Source organism: Octodon degus, unplaced genomic scaffold (genome assembly GCF_000260255.1).
Source record: "Octodon degus isolate 3935 unplaced genomic scaffold, OctDeg1.0 scaffold00158, whole genome shotgun sequence".
Classification (NCBI taxonomy): Eukaryota; Metazoa; Chordata; class Mammalia; order Rodentia; family Octodontidae; genus Octodon; species Octodon degus.
In genome coordinates, this window is record NW_004524734.1 from 5055986 (window position 1) to 5077111 (window position 21126).

The following is a 21126-nucleotide window of genomic DNA, read 5'->3' on the forward strand; positions in this document are numbered from 1 at the left end:
AATAAAATAAAATAAAGATAAGGGCAGACTAACCACATCACTGGGTAGTTGTATGACTACACAGCATCACTGTACAAAAAACATCACATACAGCTCTAGACATAGACTAAATGTTCAATCAAAGTGACCTTTATTTTTTATCCATATGGCCTATTCTCAATAGATGAATGTTTCAAGGTAATAGTTCACATTTCCAAAGAAATTAAATTCAAAACCATATCTGATATAGGTCTGTACTTTTTCAGAACTGGTGAGCCACCAGTTCTTCCTTTTTCAGGCCTTTTTTGGGCCTGGATTTTGTTCTAAGTCTTAGTTAACTTTAGAGCTGTGAGTAAACCACCTTGATTTCCATAGTTGGAATTTCTACCTTCCTGTGGAGGATCATGTCATCTGTGCTCACTAGGCCATTTGATGACCTGTCCTTTAGGGGCATTAACCAGGTCCTCCATACAGAGGCTGCAGAGTCCTCTCCCTCTGTGTGTATGTTGAGAATTACAGCCATGATGTCTTCCCAATGCCCCCCCTGGTGAATGTGTCAGCAGACCCGGATATAATTGATAGAAGCAGCCAGCAAAAGCACATCCTGCAAAGGCTTTGACTCCCATGGGCATCTTAGACAGTCTTAACCAGTTTCCAAAAGTGCTAATATGGAGAGTATTTATTTATTTATCCTTTGACTGGGAACTTGGAAGGGATCTTCATGTGCACCCCAGGAAACCCACAGTGTGACATTCCATCTCTGTGGATGAGAACATGTCCCTCTGCCGGTGTTATCCACAATCCTGATTGTAAGCAACAGTCTGCAGGATATTAAACTGAGGTTTATCTTTGAGTGACTGGAGTTATTTTTGTTTTTGTCAGCCTGGGTCATTGTGATGAATGCTAAGACACTGGCGGGAATAAGGCTTTTATTATAATTCGAGGGTGAGGATGGCTTTGACTGACCTTTCTTCTGCTGGAGTTGCAGTGTTTTAGTATGTGCCGCTTGTGCTGGAAAGAATTTATAATCACAGGCTGTCAAAGACAGCCATTGTTCTCACTGCTCCGAACATGTGGGTCAGCCCCAAGCGCTCTGGGCTCCCTCAGCGCCAGGAGCTGGCTGAGAGCAAAAGCATGCCTGGATTCTTTGGAGGCATCAGGAAAAGCATTTTGCATATTTTTCATTGCTTTTTTTTTTTTTTTTAACATTTTGCCTCTGAAGGACAGCTCCCTTTCAGAGCAGGAATTTCCCTCCAAGGTAGCAGGGGATGGAAATACGCTGCTCCAGGATTGTACAGAGCTGATGCTGCTGCAAAAACAAATGCTGCCTACATCTACCAGATAGCAGGAGCAGTTGCCCAGCTAAGCTAGGGGCTTGGTCCCCGACAGACATGCAGCCATGGATTCGGAAAGACAAGTCCAGGTTAAGGTTTTGCTATTTGGGTTTTGCCGCTGCTTTGGTTTTAATCCTTACATTCTTATAAATCCAAACTTTGTGACCCTTTTCTTCCCCCTCTTTTTTTGAACATTGAGGTGTATGATTTTTGAGCATTGTTTCTAATGTTGTACATGATTTTCAGGTTAAGAAAATGTGGCTGAGAAAGGTTAAGGGACTTGTCAGTGCTTGTGGCTCCCATAGCTGGTTCCCACAGCCTTTCCATGCTAATTTGGTGTGCAGGAGTTTTGGAAACCATGTTCATACTCTTGTAGGCTCTGTGTCTGTTGCGGTGATGTTTGTAATTCTTTTGCTTTGTTTTGGAGCAGGAGACTGATGACATTGAGAGTCCTAAGCGCAGTATCCGAGACAGTGGCTACATTGATTGCTGGGATTCCGAGCGCAGTGACTCCCTCTCCCCTCCTCGCCATGGCAGGGATGATTCCTTCGACAGCCTGGACTCCTTTGGCTCCCGCTCCCGGCAGACACCTTCACCAGATGTAGTGCTCAGGGGAAGCAGTGATGGTAGGTTGGAGTCACCATAACTCGCAAATGTTAGAATTAATCATTAATAAGGATTTCATGGCTGCTGGGAAAGTAAGCTATGTATCCACCTTGCTGGAAGCCAGTACTTCTCTAAGCTGGTGGAAAAAAGTCTTTGAATGTTGGTTTTATGGTTCTGAGAATCTTGGCTGTCTTTGCCAGCAGTTTATTTGAGCACCGCACAAGTGAGCCTATCTTCTGTTGGAAAATGTGTTACATCATTTCTCCCCTGGCCTCAGGGAGTCAAGACACTGTGCAGACCATTAGCTCATAAAGTGTACTAAAGTTTATATACTCAGGGTATGAGAAAGGGAAATGTTTTAGTGAGTCCCGCACTGTCTAAGTGAAAGCGGACCAACTTCCAGCAAACAGGAAATGTATCACATATGCTTAGGAAAGTTCCAAAGCTTGGGCTTGCATAGCTTCCAGTGGCATATTTTTACCAATCTAGTTGATATTTCTGGTTCCTGGCTGGCTGGCTGGCACACTGCATGTGCCCACTAATGTGTTGTGCACAACCCAAGCTGCCTGTTTGCCCTGAGGCTGGATTTGATTTAAATCCCATGAATTTTATATCACCTGTATGGAATGATCATTTTTCATTATAAAACTGTGTGGTCCTGTAACTTGATATAAATTTAGTGCCTGCCTTCTAGAGGCTACTTGCCTTAGTTATCTTGCACCTTTGTGTTTGTAGAAAGCGAATGTGGCTTGACCTGACTTTGCATGAACTTTGCAGAAAGACACCAAGGCTAGTGGAAGCTTAGTTGCTTCTATTTTTTATGTATTGCTTGATTGGTAGTATTGTCTGGACTTATGCATACTCTCCAAGCAGGCTAAAAGGCCCCTTTTGTCTATAAAATTATATGATTAGGATACTTAAGTATTTAAAGTACCAGCTTTGTCAGTGCATTACTCAGCATACAGTATCTTGTTCAATCCTCAATACAGATTTGGAGAGCCATAGAATCTCACTCAGTTCTCTCACAGAGCTGTGAGCTCTCCTTCTTATCCTTAGTTTACAAATGAGCCTTTAAAACATAAAGTAACTGCCCCAATGTTTGTGAGTGCCAAAAATCACTGTCAATAAAATGGTCTCATAATATTAGCCTCAAAGAGTTTGAGTCCAAAACTTATTATGCTCTTAAGCGTAATTTATCTTTGTGTAAGACATATTTTCAAACTGATGCTTTTGTTTAGGACTTAAATGTTCTAGCAAATAGATTCACCTTTGGGCCTTGTAATATATGACTCCTAAAGAATTCCACGATCCACTGTAAGCTAATTGAAAAAAATTTTTAAAGTTTTACTTGACATTTAAGGTACCACCCACAGTACTTGAAGTAAAATACCAACTCTACGCTCTAATTAGGCTTTAATATAACCAAATAGTAGATTTGCTTTTACAAAATGTATCGTTACCAAACTGTTTCATCCACCTTGTTCCAGTCATTTTTTTTTTTTAAAAAGTGTTGTGGTTTTTTTTTTAACATTAGTGTTTTGTAGCTTGTAATATAGACCTTTATTTTTAATTTTATTTATTTATTTACTTGTCTTTTTGAGACAGGGTTTTGATATGCAATTGAGGTTGGCCTTGAACTCACTTTGTAGGCCAGATAGGCTTCAAACTCTTGGCAATCTTCATGCCTCAGCCTCACTAGTACTGGGATTAAGAACTTTTTATTCTGTCAACAGCTTCAAGGGATTCAGAATTTATAACAACTCACATCTTAAAGGAATTTGAGACTTTGAAATGGTGATTACTAATATTATACTAATATGCACTGTGGTGCAATTTAGCTTGCAGCAGTTGAGAGTGGTAAACTAGACTCTATTTACAAATAGTTTCCTCCTCTAAAGAATACCATGAAATGAAGCTTTATGAAACACCATCATGAAAGAGTATCTTACACAGATTTATCCAATCAGCTTGATACCTAAAGGCTTGTGTTCCTATAAGCTAATCAAGACCTAATGAGATTTTTAAAGAAAACAACACAATTTTAATCTACCTTTAAAAAAAGGAGTATAATTTTAGCCAAACACATGTTGGATTTCATAAGAGTTTATGGTATGTTTTTTTCAAATGATGCTAATCAAGGAGATTGCTAGTCCTAATAAACACTTCCAAATTTGGATGAACTGTGTTTTAAGTGTTGAAAATTTATTTTGAAGGACTCACAATCAATTAGACAAAGCCCTATGATGAAATTCTTCAACTCTATGTTGGATCAATATGAAGACCTTTTACTGTATTATTATTATTGGCACCCGCTGATACATTCAGAAAAGACTGGCAAGAGGTCCATTCCTGAGAGCTGCTGTGGTTCTGAGTTGGCCCCAGAGCTTCCTGGTGGGATACCATTGATTGAGCCAACCTCTCTTGCCAGCTAGGTGCCCAGCCCCTTTCTCACCTTCCTTAGCATCCCTTCCGGGGCCACTTAATGAGTTTCTTTGGAGAGGAGAGACAAAATCTTCCACTCAGTTACTGTTAAATTAATGCCATATTTTATAAACATGGTGCACTATGTTAAATGAGTATTCTTATATTTTATATGAAATATGTTAAAAGAGAGACACAAGGACTGAATATATTAAAGTGGTACAGGAGTGTTCAAAAGCATTGGAACTGTACTATATGTGACAAGGAAATATTTAAAGAAATAGAGCCCCCTAATTGTTGGATAGAGAGGAAAGTAGTCTCATAGAAAGGAAAATCAGACTTTGATAAATAATACCATCATCCTATGCCATTTCATTTTCTAACTTGAGATAAACATGGGGAAGCCTCCCTAGTCAATGTACTTGTTGGTAAGATAAAATGACATCAAAATCTTTTTAAGTCCTAGCCTTACGTAAGATGACCTGCTGAAGGCATACCATGTAGCCTCTTCTGAGGAGCTTTCTGTCACCTCATTTTGCACTCATGGAGAGTGGTGTTATCATCTCTGTGCATGCCAAGATGAGATTCAAAGAGTTTAAATTTCTAGGGTTACAGAACTACTGCTTGATGGAGCAGAAGTGAAAGCCTAATTTCCAAGCACCTAAAACTATACCTCTCTCAACTCAGCCATCTGATGATATACTTGCAAGCTAATGTTTCTTAAAATGCCTGTTGAAGACAGTCATCAAAGAATAATTGGGGACCAAAATGATGTGCTTATGTGTGAAACAATGTTTTGAGACTTTTAATGTACACAGATAAGCTTTCTATGTTATAGGGCTTTGAAACTGGAGGATCTGAGCCAACTGTCATCTACTCTGAAGCTTTTACAGTTGCTTTAAGAATCATTCTCAGTTATTCAGTACAGTATAATACTTCTCCCCACTTTGAACAATTTAAACAGAGAGCATCTGTCTAAGACAAGTGTGTTACCAATTTTTGGGTGTCCAGAGAACAAAACCTAGCTTCACAGAGCTGTCACTACCCAGCTATGGAGAGAGCACTCCTTTGATCTCTCTGAGCCTTTTCCCACCTTAATAAAATGGGGATAATATCAAGTGGGGAAACAAATCTATGGGTTTGGCAAGGCAAGCTGGTATCAATGTTTGTTTATAAAGTAATTCACAGAGAGCTGTAAACATTTTATTAGACACTGAAACAGTTAAAAGACTTGGGAGTAGGAAGGGGCTAAGTAATGAATGCTAATACTTGAATACTAACAAGTAATGAAGTGGTCAAGGTTTCAGAAGGGAGACTCAAAGCAAGCACATGAATAATTCATAATCTGAATATTTCACATACAACAATGAGCAAGTTGTTCATGGGCAATGCTTTTAACTTTTACTGTCTTTTAAAAACTATTGTATCATGCAATATCCAGGGAAAATCATTATCCCTATTTTTACACAAAAGGAGAACAAAGTGCGTCTGGTGAGTCTAGGAGCCACAGCTCATTTCCAATAGTTCCAGAACTGTGAGGGCAGAAAAATAGGCAGCATTTGTTGAACACTTGGTGCCAAGTGCTCCACTGACAGTTTTCCATAGACACAACCTTTGGGCAGTCCAGTGAGGCAGGTGATATTATTGTCCCATTTCACAGATTAGAAAATGGGCCAAAAGTTGTGAAATAATATGTGCAAAATCTCATGAGCCTTATGAGTAGCAGAGCTCAAAATGATGTGGGTCTGTCATAAACCAATATGCCATGCTGCCACAGGAGCCTGGCTCCTAGGTGAAGGCTATTTTTAAGTATAAAGAGATACATTTCTATAATATTCATAGAATTTCTAAATTCCTGTTATCTTTCTGCTTCTTGATATTTCATGGTTTGATTAATGGTACCTCAAACTCTGTATAATTCTTATTTGTCAGAGTGTCTGGCACAATGTGAGATGTGTGGTAGGAGCTTGGTAAGAGCTCCTTTGGTGACATCATGGTTTTTCTCTTGACAGTCACAGGATTTCGAGGGCATGTATTTCTGCTGGCAGTGTGTTTCTTGCTGTAATTTCCAGACAGGCTTACATCTTATTTTGTCTTTAATTTTGTTGCTTATTTTTTATTTTTCCTGATTAGAATTAAGAGCTTCCTGTGATTTTTTTCAGAGTTGTAGGCCAATGTAGACTAATATTTTAGACTGGCTAAGTGATTAAGGAAGGAATCCCCAGACCCACAGATTTAAGCACATCCCTGACCCTGAGGGTGTACCACTGGGTGCTCGCTGTTAGCCACACATACTTCTTCAGCATCCACCTTCTGTTCCCCAGGGAGAGGAAGTGACTCTGAATCTGATTTGCCACATCGGAAGCTGCCAGATGTGAAGAAGGATGACATGTCGGCGAGGCGGACTTCCCATGGTGAGCCAAAATCAGCAGTGCCTTTTAACCAGTACCTCCCGAACAAGAGCAACCAGACGGCCTATGTCCCGGCTCCTCTGAGAAAGAAGAAAGCAGAGCGAGAGGAATATCGGAAGAGCTGGAGTACTGCCACCTCCCCTCTGGGTGGGGAGCGGCCCTTCAGGTGAGGCTGAGCTGTGCTGCTCCCTTTCTAGTGAACCTCCTGGCCATGAGGAAGTTAAATAACTAGTTCAGACCTTCAATAAAAGATTACACAGAGAGGTGGGCAGGACAGACCCTGGCAGAAGCTGATGATCAAATGACAGCTTTGTCAAAATGCCTTCATCTGTAGGGCCAGCCACATAACTCAGCAGACTAAAGCACCCGCTTAGGCAGAGTGCAATGGCTGGGGTTCGATCCCAAGTGTGCCATTCTGGCCCTGCCCCCGGGCTCACTGAGATGACAACTGAGACTGTGCATGGTGGTGCGCGCCTGTGATCCCAGCGCTTTGGAGGCTGAAAACAGGAATCACTACAAGTCCAATCTATGTAGTGAGACCCTATAGAGCCTGTAGACCCTGTCCTAAATTCATAAAAATAAAAGCCTTCATCTGTGCATGGTACATAGTAGGTATCTATCAAATACTTATCTAATGAGTGGGTCTGGAAAGTCACTTGTGTTGACAGAGCGAGAACAGATCTGTCCTGTATGTCTTTCTGAGGGCAATGACTCCTGATCTTACTGGATTAGCTGTAGAGGACATTTTATGCAAAAAAGACTTCCTAAAATTTCAGTGAAAATTCATCTAGATAGAAGCAATGCATGGAACGTGCTTGACAATCACATATAGGAGTCGTGCTACTAAATGGAAAACGCGTTGGTGGCTCCTCTCTTTAGAGAAACAAGCAGTGGTTTTCTTAATCTCTGTATATTCATTCAGCAAGTATTTACTGAACATCTACTGTGTGTTCTGTACTACCTTTATGCTTTGGGAATTCAGGAATAAATAAGACATAGAGTCCTTGCCCTAAATAACCTTCTAATAAAGGAAACTTTTCTCATTGTTCTTATTTTTACTAGGTATAAATTTCTATTCAATAAATATTTTGTTAAAAGTTTTAATTTTTAAACAAAACTAATGAATTTTCCCCAACAGAAAACGATTTGCCCTGGCAATGTCAAGATCGGAATAGTTCTTAATATTTAGAGTACGACACATTGCATTAACTCTAGGACACTTTAGTTGTCTCTACAGCACCAAGATTATATTGTATGTTGTTACTTTTTTTAAGATGAGAAGGACTATCAGAATGGCTGGGAGGTGACTCGCTCCCCCAGCTAGTTTGTTAGTTTGGTAAACCATGTTGTTCAACCCACTAGTTATCCTGAAACAATAGAGGAGGAGGGAAGCGAAGCGGGGTCTCCAGGTGAAGAAGATCCAGCCGGCCACATGCAACTTGGGGGGCGGCCTTGGGATACTGGCTTAGAGTCAGCGCACAGCAATGATAAGGAGCAGCCGCCTACACTGGGGGCTGAGCTGGCGTCAGCTCCCAAGTCGGAAGACGCTGCGGAAATCCAGAAACGCAGAAGGCTAGAGCAAGCTGGAATCAAGGTCATGCCAGCAGCACAACGTTTTGCCAGGTTAGCTCTGCCAGTGGAGGGCTGGCCAGCTGGCTTTCTGCATGCCCGCGAGTGTAGACCCTGTCTGGCAAGTTGGATTCTTCATCTCGTTTTTTGCTTCCTGCTCTTTCCAGTGTGTTCCTCTTCCCTCCTCTGAATTAGTAGTCTCTGCGCAGTCCTTGGTTATTTTAAATGGAGGTAAAGACTGACCTCTCGGCCAATCCTAAACATGTTTGTGCTTCTAGAAAATTCTAACAAAGTCATGCTTGTTTTATAAGCAGCTCTCTGAAGTAATGAAAAGACCCGGATAAGACCTTGTGTTGATGCTGTACTTACAGGCTGCAGGACTTTCCTAGCAATAATATCTTCTTTCTCTGTTGTTCATGCCTTGTTGGTTTTCAGACTACTCCTAAATGGCTCCCTGTGTCATTTTATACATCACAAGAGAATAGTGTCCTGAAATGGGGAACTCTGTCTTTACATAGTTAGGCTGGCTTACACAGTCAATCTCTTTGTGTTAAGGGAGCAGCAAGTAGGATCAACCCTGTCTCAATTTCTGAAGCATGTAACAAAGAATGGAGTAATTACTTCTCTTAATCGTAACAAAGACAGTGTACAATCCTGATGGCTTCACATTACACACAGGATGGAGACATTCAGCAATCAAAGCCCTAGGAAAACACAGTTCTTGATTTCCTTCATGTTTTAAGAAGCTGTGGCAGTTGGCATCCATAGGAATTTTACGCTTGGAACACCTTTGCCCCTTGCCATGTCATTTAATTCTAGAAGGTAGGTGATACTCTCACTTTTCAGGAGAGGAAATTGAGGGTCAGTGACAGGAAGTGATTACAGAGTGAGTCACAGCTGGCCTGATGGCCAGAGTATGGTGTTCTGACCACAGCACCACATATGCCTCCCACACATGTAGCAGAACATTTTCCACGTGTCGGTACAACTCCATATGTGGTTGCTTCAGTGGTCCAGGTCTTAATAGAAACATCCGGCGTTGACTTAGATGGATTTAATCCCGGATAGCTTTGGATTAATAAAAACCAAAATATAGTTCTGCCTGTGGGATCCCACAGACAACCAGGCCAACCCTAAACATGTTTGTGCTTCTAGAAAATTCTAACTAAATCATGCTTGTTTTATAAGCAGCTCTCCGAAGTAATGAAAAGCCATATCATAGACTCTTATTTTAAAAACAAAATCTAAGTGTTTTTTCCTTATAATTTTGACTCTAACAACTTGTCAGATAATGTATTGTTTTTTCTACATCCTTCCAACATCTACTTATACCACAGACTGGGCTCCATGTGGAGAATAATATCCTCTCCCATGTCCCATTTTCCAGGCTTCTCGTTTCTGTCTTAAAGTCCAGGACCCAAGAGATATATGTACAAAATAATACAGATAAGGGTGTGAATTTATTTGAAAATTTAATCCTAGTATCTTTGGCCTGCATACCTTCAGTTTTATCTTCTCTATAAAGATGTTAAGCTAAAATTTGCCAGGGACATAGGCATCATCATCACCGAGTCATCATCTTTTCAACTTCTCAGAGGGCAAAGGGAGGCAGATGAGGAGCTGCTCTGAACTACCTGGGTACCTCCCAGCATAATAATGATGCAGAGAACACAAGGTGGGCACGGGGTTGGAATTCCATCAATGTCCTTTGACACTTCAGTGACTCTGAGGCTTATTGTATGATAAAACATTGAACTCTTGTGTCACAACTCCCTTTCAGTACACAAACATGGAATCCACTCTAGTTTGTAAATCTAATTCTGGTGTGTGTCTAATGCATATAGTATATCTATAGCCATATTTATTCCCATCCATGTTTCCTGTTACCTGGCTTATGTTTTGCCTTTTTCATGCCTACTAAATATTATGCAGAAGTTTGCAGGTCAGTGACTATCATCACACCCAAGAGCTTCAAAGTTAGCACTTAGGATTGGGTTCAGGGCATACACCACATAGAGGATGTCCCAATAATGATGCAGCTTAGCTGCCCCAGTCACCTAGAGTTCATTTGTGAGGCAGATTTTTTTTCAGCTGCTTGCTGACTCATAAATGTTTTACACATACCATGCCACCAGCCTGGCGTGTCTGTGCTTTTGTCACTTAACTTTTTGCAAGCCACAATAGAGTTCCAAATCATTCTAAGTTTATCCACATTTGGTCATCCTGCTTTTAATGTGGGAGCAGTTGCCTAATTGCAGTGAAATATATCATGAAGAAGAAAAGGATTCTTGGTGAAGATAAATCATTGCAATATGTTGATGTCTTTCAAAGCATTTTGAACCTCAGTCTCCTTTTTTGACATCCAGATGAATTCATCTGAAGGCCTCACATATTTAGACCCAATGGGAGGCCTGAGGTACTTCACGAGGCCCGTTTCTTGCCAGGAAAATCAGGGTTTACAGGGGCAAGTGAGAGTGTGGGTGTGTGTGATGTTTCAGGGGAGGTGTGTACAGAGAACAAAGCTTTATTTTTGTAGACCACTTTTTTCTGTTTGTCTGCCTCCTAGGAATTTTCAAATACTTCCTTGCAGTATTTTTAAAACAGTATGCAAAAAGGAGCAAAGGTGCATGTTATTTTATTGTCACATGAGATTAGAAGCCTGGAAGTCCCAAGCTCCCTGTGAATCAATATATAAGGAGGTATTGTAGCATCAAGGGACAGAAAATAGGACTTCTTAATAAATATGTGGCATTTAATATTTATTAGTTTCTATCGAAGTAAGAAGAGTCTATAAACTACTTTTTCTTCTATTTTATGATCATGTTAACTTGATTACCCTTCCCCATAGAAGGCTCTGCCAAAGAAGCCAGGATTTCTGTTTTTAAGAGGATAAAATAAGAACCAAGATCCACTTCCTTTGAATTAAAATGCCATAGAGATTTGAGTTTTCTTACTTTGTGTTTCCCATTGGAGAAGTAAACTTTTTTTTTAACTGAATTATAGGTTTCACGTGATTGTACTTCTTTTCTAATTGTTTTCATATGTTTCAGCACTCAGTATTTTCTGCTAGTCTGTGAATCTTCTCAACCACATAGTAATTAATTACAGAGGGAGAAAAACATCTCTGAGGAACAATAGACATTTTAGAAATCTTTGGAGGAAGAGCAGACACAGCCAGTGCCAGACACGCAGTCCTCCACATTCCTCCTTCCAGATGCCGGTCCCTTGATGGCTGCTGTACAGATCCTCGGGTCTTGGGACAGGCAGACACAGAACATGCATGAACTTTGGTGACTCTGGATGTCACTGCCCTGCCTGGAAAAAAGGGGACACGGAGGTTTACTGTTGTTGCCCAGGACATTCCCAGGAGGACCAACAGGCTTTTCTGGAGCACACAGTTTCTTTCAATAGAACAAACCAGCTGCCAGGCTGAGGTGGTTGCTTATGCACTGCCAAGCAAAAAGGGGTGGAAGAAAATGCCAACTCTTCCTTCATTTAAACCATTAGCTCATTGACTTTGAAATATATACACCTTGGAAACTTGGAGACAAGAGCTTTTTAGGGCCTGTCTGGTGTGGCTCCATAATCTGTCCTATTGTGACAGCCTTACTTGTTTTGGATGAATCTGGGCAGGTTTGCCAGGCTAAAGGTGGTGCTGGGCACTTCTCAGTGCACAAAGGACTATGTTCCTACCAGGTACACGGTGTTCACCAAGGGATTCCTTCTTCTCAGAATAGCTCATGTGGGAGTGACTCAAAAGAAAATTAGAGGCCAAACAGCCTGTTCTGCCACATACATTGATTTCAATTAATTTTCCCACACTCAGATAACTTGAGCTAGAGACTTTAACCTTCTCTACAAAGTGGGCATCGTAACTCCTAGTTTGCAGCTGTCAGGAACGTGAGTGCTTCTGGAATGTACTAGCTGCTCAGAAAGTTGTTATTAGAAAGTAAAATAAAATATATCAGCATTTCACAATAAACTGCCATTAATGTCCTTTAAGGAAAAAAAATCATACATTATAAGTGTCATTGAAATATTTTGGTAAGTGGGCACCTTTGACTACTTTCCTATGCACCTGCCTTAGGTGTACTATTTATTGTTTTATGGCCAAAAGTCCCATTCCATACTCTGTATCATTAGTTTTTTTTTTCTTTTCTATGTCTCTGCTTTGAACTTTTGAATTTGCAAAATTCAAGCAATAACAAAAAAGTCATTTATTATGACAGTTTTCAAGGGGGAGGGCAGAGCCTTCAAGCAGTCAGTGATACAGAAGCTTGCTTCAGCTCCTTTGGAGAAGGCCACATATCTAAATGGAGATCACTTGAAACAAGTCCCGCCACACTGGACATCTGGCCTATGGAGAAACACCCGGGGAGTTTGTACCGTGGCTGGGCACACAAGATGCACAAGGTCCCAGGTTCTCCCTGCTCGAATTGGCGCTGCAAAGTGGCAGGACTATTTGCATAAATGTGTCCCTTTTTTCCCCAAAGAATTCTGCCTGAGATGAAGAAGCACAGGATTCCTGGTTAAAAGAAAAAAAAAGAAAACATTGATCTTGAACTTAAGCAATTCAAGATGAGGGCCTGCCCCGCCCCCATGCTGTAGTATGAGAGTGTGTGAAGTATGTGTTTCTGCCTGCACTGGGCCGAAAGTCTGAAGAGCTTTGTAAACAATAAGTTATAGTGTAAATACTGTAAGGTATGAGTAGTTAGCGTTCTGCCATCATCAGTCCTGACTGAATGTTGCTGTCTGTAACCAGAAATGCAATTCACAACTCCATTCTGAGTACAACTCACAGGATCTCTTTAATAACCTAATTACTTCCCTTTCTCCTGCTTTTACAGTAATGATAATGCCTTATTTTTTGTACGATGCTCTACTTTAAAAACTGCTCCTGACATGATCCTTTCTTCAGTGAATAGCACGGTGGTCTATTCATTGTCATAAAAGAGGGCCTGTGAGAACAGACAGGCTAGGTGTGCATGTTACTTTATGCACTGTCTCTTTGAACTTGCAAGTTTCTTAGCCTAAGCACACTTTCCATTTCAAATGGGGATGATAATATCACAGATTTTGCACAGTTAGTATTAAGCTTAAAGGAATTAACACTTAGAGGGAATTGTAGCACACAGTTTGCATGCATTAGCTCTCTTCAGTATCAGTTAGTGACTTAAAAGACATTAGTTCAGGGCCCTATCATTTTACACAGGGCACTCTTTATAGTCATAGTCAACCAATATCAGTTGGCCCTTGCCAGGTAAGTTGACAGAGGAGGCTGGGAAGGACAGTGTCCACCATACAAGCCATGAGCCCAGGAAGAACACTGCAAGTAGAGTCTGCAGAATAAAGCATAGGATCTTGTATTTTAGGAAATAAAATTATTCAAAGAGCAAAGCATCACTCTCACCTTCTGCGTTTTAAAATTTTATTGAAAACAATGATTACTAGAGAAAAATTTTCTGGCATGACCAATGAAGCTTTGATTTGCCTTATCAGATGGAATGGGGGGTCTACTGTCACCTTAAGAGGCTAACCTCCTTCAGAGCCACATGGGCAAAGCAACAGACAATAGGCCAACTGGTTGACCAATGTATGTAGCCAAGCTAATTTCTTCTGTCTTAATTCCTCACATGAGTTTGTCCTTTCAGGGTAAACAGTTACTCTTTATCTTCCCTCAGTAAGTCCATACAAAGTAGGTGAACTTTCTTTAGGTATCAGTGTATTTTACTGACTTACCATCTTCAAGAACTGAAAAGACAGTAAATTATGAAAAACTTTTCAGCATTTTATTCTTACTTAAAAAGACTGGTTTATGAGTAAGTGGAGGGTGGTTGTTTGGTTGAATGCCATAGGCGTCATTGCTGTATCCTTCTCACCCTACTACAGGATAAAAACTGAGTTGAAAAACTCTTAAGATTTGCTGCCTGGTACTCCACAGTTAAATTATGTACCTTTAACAATTTAAATTTTGTTTGTCAGAGGGACCTTCAAAACTCCTTTGAAAATGGAAGTAGCCCATGCTAATCATTTTAGAATCATTTTGGCAAAAAGTCTTACCACAATGTTCTGGCCATCTAGCATCTAACAGAAGCCATAATGGAGGTAAAGGGTCGTGGAGACAGAAGAGGAAGAAAGGGTCTCTAATGAGAGGTACAGGGCATAGGAGCCTTTGTGCCTTGGGCTCACTGTATGAGTGGTCTCCAATTACTCTGGGTGCTTTGGGTTGGCTCTGTTCTGCAGAAGGACCTTCCTCGCCCTTTGCAGTCTAGTGCACATTCTGGGTACGCCCTCGTAGTTGTGCTCTTTGGCTTTCCTTCAGGTCAGTTTCTCGGTGGTTCAGGAATTTGCACTGATAGTCAGAAGCAAATTAGGTCCCTATTTGATGCATTACTGAATGTGCCAAAGGAAAAAGGAATAGCCATGAAGCTTCCTGATTTTCCTCAATTTCATGAAATGGTTTGGGGCTGTCACTTTCAGAGCCATTTAGGATCCTGCTTTCTTGCTGTTAGTAGACTCCTTCAAATTAAATGACGTTCTAGGATGGCTAATGTCGGGCTAAATTCAAGGGTTTGAATCCCACCTTAACTGTGCTGCAGCTCTGCACTAAAATAAAGCCATGTTGTTTGCACTAACAGTATGGGAAGGACTTTTGAATAATAACAAAGTTCTCTTCCTAGAGATGGGGATTGCATTTTGGGGTTTCTGATCATATGTGGAGTTCCATTTAATTTTGCTTTATTAGTCAAAAGCAATTAAGTGAAGAGAAAGAAGCTTTTCGTGATATTATCCTTCGCAAGGAAAATTCTTTCCTGACCAACCAACGTAGCAAAGATTCAGAGGCAGAAGAGGAGATTCCATGTCGGCTGCCCGACCTTGAGAAAGATGACTTTGCTGCGCGGAGAGTAAGGATGAACCAAACTAAGCCTGTGGTGCCTCTGAGTCAGCTCCTCTATGGGCCTTATCGAAGGAGAGATGCGGAGAAGCCAGGTGGCAGCCAACAGCTCTCAAAGGGAGTTTTGGAAGAGAAAGGTCTGGAATATAAAAGGTGTGCACTGTGTGTCTATGAAAGAGAAAGCATAATTAAGCCCAGGGATTTGCATCGTAGCTCCCATTCCTCTCTTTCCCTGCCTAATTCTATGCAATATACCATGGGGCCATTTGAAGTGAACTCCAGATATCCATTTCTCATGAATGTCTAAATGCACATGACAGAGAGTAGACTGGCCATGTCCAAAAATGTGCTGATCAGGGTACATCACCATATTTGGGTGCTGGTTTTATAGATTGGCACTCTTGGCCAGCTGGACCGTGTCTCTCTAGGCCGCTCTGGTCTGCTTGAAGGATGGAAAAGATATAATTATTCCTCTCCTAGAAGCTCTTTTTCTTTGTAACTTTTAGATTTTGGAAGTGAAAAAAAGTGAAGCTTGCTTTTTCTTGTGTTACACATCAATAGTGACCTATTTTATGGGGGCTCTGGAGAGTGACCAGAGGTGTCACCCGGACAGAGGGCAATGGATGTTTCCTGTCAAAACAGAACAATAAACGAAAACTCCTCAAATGTAAAATAGATGCCTGTATGTCCTAACATGGAAATTATTTTCAAATGAGTTTCCTTCTTCCAACCTTTATCACATCAAGTTGAGCATTCCTAATGTGAAAAGCCAAAGTTCAAAATGTCAAAACTTAGGTGGGCGAGATAGCTTAGCAGACTAAGTACCTACTTAGACTAGCACAGGGACCTGGGTTCAAACCCCAGTGCCACACGCTGCACCAGTGACCGAGTCTGGCTATGGTAGTGCACACCTGTAATCCCAGAGCTGCAGAGGCTGAAAACAGGAAGATCATTACAAGTCTGAGCTGCGTAGTGAGATGCTACCAAATATATATATATAAAAGGAGATTAAAAATGTCAAAAATCTAAAACATTTTGAGTGCTGATACAACAACTCAAAAAATACCACACCTGACTTCATATAATGAGTCACAGTTAAAAAAAAATACAAGTACGCTAAAATATTGCATAGAAACTACCTTCAGGCTGGGTGTACTGACCTATGAGATGCAGCCCAAAATATGGAGAACATTTAATTTTTAATTCATTACATTAAAACATACTGTCATTAATTTCCCCCTCAAAATATTTCCCTCACTTTGAACATAATTTTCTCCATCATTCTTGCCACTGTGTGCAGCAGCTGTAGAAGCTGTCTTCCATGAATACTTCGGTCTGGCTGCCTTGATGTACTGAGTTGATTCAAACTTTTTCAGCCACTTTTATCCAGTGAAGACTTTCTGGTGTGCCTTCATCCACCTCATCCATGGTAGCTGGCATGGTGTGACTTCTGGCCTCACCCTATAGTCTAAATGACCAGGAAGGGTACATGTTTTGAATCCAATCAAGACATAGAGAGAGTCACGACTGCTCGGCTAGCGACGTGCAGGAAAGAGCACTTCAGAACTGCTTGAGAGTGCGGCAGGAATGACGGGACACATCAAAGCAAGGGAAAATATTCTGAGGAGGATTGTTTACCTTTTATTGTAATACATTTTTAAAATGTGAACATTTCGCTATCTGTTTTGATCATATCTCTTATGTGAAAAATAAGTAAATTTTGTATTTAGGCTGAGGTCTGATTCCCGAGATATCTCATCACATAAGTATATGCAGTATATTTCAAAACCCCCAAAAATCTAAATTCCCAATTACCTCTAGTCTCAACCACTTAGGAAAGAGATGTTTGGCCTGCACATGTCAGAGTGGAGAAAGGAAAATTGTGGTGAGATTAATCTGAGCTGTGCTTTTTGTCCTAACCAGGCTGTCTTTGAGGTGTTTGCTTACGGAGCTTCACCCTGCAGAGTTTATCAGACTTAGAGGTTTCCTCACAGCAAAATCAGATGGCGTTAGCACCTTGATTCTTTTTGTGCCCATCACTAGAGGTTTTTAAGTCCATTGAACTGAAAATACTATTATCTGAGCTGTACTTTATACATCTAAACATGGTTCTTTGCACACAGTAGAATAATTAGTACATTTTTTTAAAGGAAACACCAGATACAAATGCACAAAAGACCCCTGGATATGGAACAGGGATTAGAGCAAAGGGGTTTTTCACAGGAAACATCCTAAGATTTTAGCCTGTGCTGTCCTTGCTGGCTTACCTTGCAACAAACCACGCTGAGGGCCTTGGGGGAGGGATCGGTTGTTGGGAGTGAGACAAAGACTTGGAAATTGCCGAGCATCCCAGCTTACGGGTGCTGATCTGCAATTTGAGTGGGAAAAGGACTAGATGGTATATCTGCCTTTTTCCCCCTTTTTCTTCATGAAATTTTAATTCCTGATATTCCCAGATTCAGTTGTTTGTTGTTACCGACTCTCTGGCTAGGGACACTGTTCTGAGTCTGGAGCACAGCATGACTTCTCTGGACAATGTCAGACAACTTATGAAACAAATAAATAAATATCCTATACCCCAAACTAAGAGGAATAGAAAATTCTGTAGCCTTCCTATTGGAATGGGTGTGGTAAATTCACCAAATCATAGCAGTAACAAAAGAATATCTCTTATTTTTCTGACTTGGATAATATAGTTTGAAAAAAGTCAACCTATTTATGTATAGTAATAAAATTCTTTCTTCTCAAGAAGTGTATTAGAAATTTAGTATGATAAAAATTTTATCCATATAGAGGCCCACAGCTCTGGATTAAATTTTTATATACCAGCTACTGCTCATTTCTTAAAAGAACAATAGAAACTATCAGTTTGGCATCAATAAGTGGGTGAATGATTACTAAGATAAGAAACAAAGGTGTATTGACTCTGTACATCTAAGGAAACAGCATATACTCCCCTTGGTGAGTTTACAGTAGCCAACCCTGATAGATGCTATGCAGCAGACGATAAGGCTGAACGGTGACATTTTCTGTTCAGTACTGAGGTAAGTGTACTTTCTGGAAGTTGTAGGTTTATGGTTGAGATGTTTCTTATGTGAAAAACATTTCAGCTTTCTCTAGAATAATCCTAAAATTTGGATCACACAGAGCTCATTGCTAACATTTTACCATTGCTGTAAAAAAAAAAAAATTTGAAGGGGGCTAAGATTTAATCAGACCACTTGAATTCATTATAGTAACTTGAAAAATGTGGAAATTGCACATCCTTACTGTCAAGTTGAAATCGCATTACTATTCTTAGTAGTGTTTCAGCAAGCTGTCTTCTCTTCCCAGACTAACCTACAAACTGTCGTCTGCTGAAGGATACTGTCGTCTCATTGGAGTGTTTAAGGGCCAGTGCAGATAAAAGTAGATCAAAGTGACCACAAGTCTAATCGATAGATTCTGTATTCTTAAGAAAGTGCTTTTGTTCTTTCCCCTGCCTCTGAGTTTCCTTGGTTGACCTTCTGTTCCTTTGGTCCCCTTCCTTGAACCTGATTTCCCCTATGATGTGGGGACCTGGATCAAATTGACAGAAACCAGGGCCAAACAGAAGTAGTGACCTGTGTTATCCGAGCTCAGGAGAGTGAACCGGCGGAGAAGGGCCTCAGGAAGGTGCCAGACCTACACAAGGATGACCTGGCCCAGCGGAGAATTCAGGGCAGCTCTGCCCCTCGCCGTGAGGCTCCGTGCTTCCTCGCTCCCTCCACTATTACTGAAGCTGACTTAGAGACTTGGGAGAGATTAAAAGTGACAGAAAAGAAGAGGTGTGTCATGTCTTCCCTGGTTTTCTTCTCAGCTCTGGTATTATTTAACATGGATGGAATCAAATACTAGTCCTTGTTTCATTTTAAATTGTGATCACTGGAAAAAGTACCTGTCAAAACAGAGCTTCTGGAAACCAGCATATTCTGCATGAGAGGAAACTTATTAATGTAGAAGGTCAAAAGCTACAGTAACAGAAAACAGCTTCTTTAACTAGCTGGCTCACTATGAATGTTACTTAGTTTGCTAGACTTATTTACTATAAGGAACTTAAACTTGATTTGGGATCAATTTTAATTATTCCTCTGTACATAAGATTTTCGTATAATGTTGGCACTGCTTTCTTAAAAGCAATAGAAAAGTAGGAGGTGTGGTTCAGTAGTAGAGTGCATGCTTGGAATATATGAAGCCTGGGCTCAATCCCTAGGAATAAAATGAGAGAAAGAAAGGGAAAGAGAGAGAGAGAGAGGGGGGGGGGGGACAGACAGACAGAGAGTGACAGAGAGGGAGAGAGGGAGGGAGGGAGGGATGAAGGGAGGGAGGGAGGGAGGGAGGGAGAGAGAGCGCACTTACCTAGGCAAGAGGACAATTGTTTCTTTGTTAGTCTGGTTAATGGGAAAGCAGTTCTGCTCTAGCCATAGGAGTATTTCTTGTGTGCCTACTTTTGTATTTGAAACCTCTTGTTGCCTTGTACTAGAAATCACTGGCACTTACTTGTGGTTCTGACTAGGGATGGCGATGCTCAGCACCTCTGTGCCCCTGAGCCTTCACCAGAAATCAATGCGGAAACTGCCCTCCGCGATGACTTTGCCACCCGCAAGGCCAGGGCCTATACTAAAGCTTCCAGCCCAAAGCAAAAGTTTGTGCACTTTGGGCCCGTGACAGAGATAGATCAGCAGAAATGGAGGCGGCTCAGCGTTGGCATGGCGGGGCCTAGGGAGGCTGTGGAAGTTGCCGGGCATGACAGCAAGATTCAAACTTATTCTGTGTCTCCTGCATCGGGGGACACTTCCAGCCTGAAGGAAAATGAAATCCTGAATCCACAAAATGACTCCAGGTATTTTTTTTTTAACCAACCCTGTGCAAGGATATCTGCATGGGAGCCTCTGCTGCTTTTAAAGGTTTTTCTGGGACTGAGAGTATAGCTTCATGGTAGTTTGTGCTTCCCGTGTGCAAGGCCCTGGGTTTAATCCCCAGCACCTCAAAACTGAAGAGTTCAGTGAAATGTGTTACATAAGCCCCCACAGTTGACACAGTTCTAACAGACTCTTCTGCCAGATAGCAGGGGAGTCAAGCTTGGGGTGGCCCTCAGGGGAAGCATGCATGTGAGGTTAGAGGGCAAGTACATGTTTCAGTTTTTTTCCTCATAGAATTCACTGCCTGGAGAAGACAGTAATCTCCACAAATGACCCTTTTTTCCTTCCACTGAATGAAACACTCTTTTATTAGTTGAAAATATTGAAATGAGCTCGATGGAACGTTTTAATGATATCACTAGTGTTTCTTCCAAGGATGTATTGATTTAAAAATTTGATTTATCTACAACTTCCCTCTTTCCTATCCCATGCTTCTAAAATCCCTAATAGTATTGTAGCTCAAATTTTAACTATCCAAGTACAAACATTAAAAAAAGGCCTTCCCCTCCCCTACATTGTTCAGTTACACAATAAATCTTGAGTGGAGAAAGATTTCTCTTTGAGAGATTTCTTTAAGTCAGATGTTTCTATGGATGAATCACTGCCTAGATTTGTGAAGCAACAGCTGGTAGGCCTGTTACCAGTTCTTCTCCCTTTGGCTGTGAAGTCCTAAGCCTGGGGAGGCGGTCAGTTCTGTGTGCTGGTCTGTCTTCCCTTAAGCAGGTCAGGTACAGGACATTCATGAGATTCTGGGTTCTCCTGGGACCCTCCATCTCACCTCCATGGTGGGAGCAAAGTGAAGCTCTTCATGTGGGAAAAAATGCCCTATGCTTCAATTGGGAAATCCCAAGGAGAGTTGTGGGGGACCGTGGCATGCACAAGGGTTTCTTTAGTTCCACAAGCACTGCAGAAAAACGTAGTCAGGGCTTCAGAGCCCGGTGGGGTCTGATGTAAGGCTAGGGCAGGAAATT

General features: G+C 41.2%; 1 protein-coding gene across 14 annotated transcripts in view; it reads left to right on the forward strand.

Moving 5' to 3' along the window:
* Positions 1-21126, forward strand: part of Limch1 (LIM and calponin homology domains 1) — a 359165-nt gene that overhangs the window by 269534 nt on the left and 68505 nt on the right. For 11 of the 14 annotated variants that reach the window (XM_023702751.1, XM_023702753.1, XM_023702759.1 and 8 more), the window contains 6 exons: positions 1744-1939; positions 6665-6917; positions 8114-8374; positions 15066-15368; positions 18791-19021; positions 19750-20076. In XM_023702751.1, coding sequence (XP_023558519.1) covers positions 1744-1939; positions 6665-6917; positions 8114-8374; positions 15066-15368; positions 18791-19021; positions 19750-20076 — 1571 coding nt within the window. The remainder of the gene's footprint in view (positions 1-1743; positions 1940-6664; positions 6918-8113; positions 8375-15065; positions 15369-18790; positions 19022-19749; positions 20077-21126) is intronic. The other 3 variants (XM_023702762.1, XM_012517242.2, XM_023702763.1) reach the window with 1 other exon arrangement.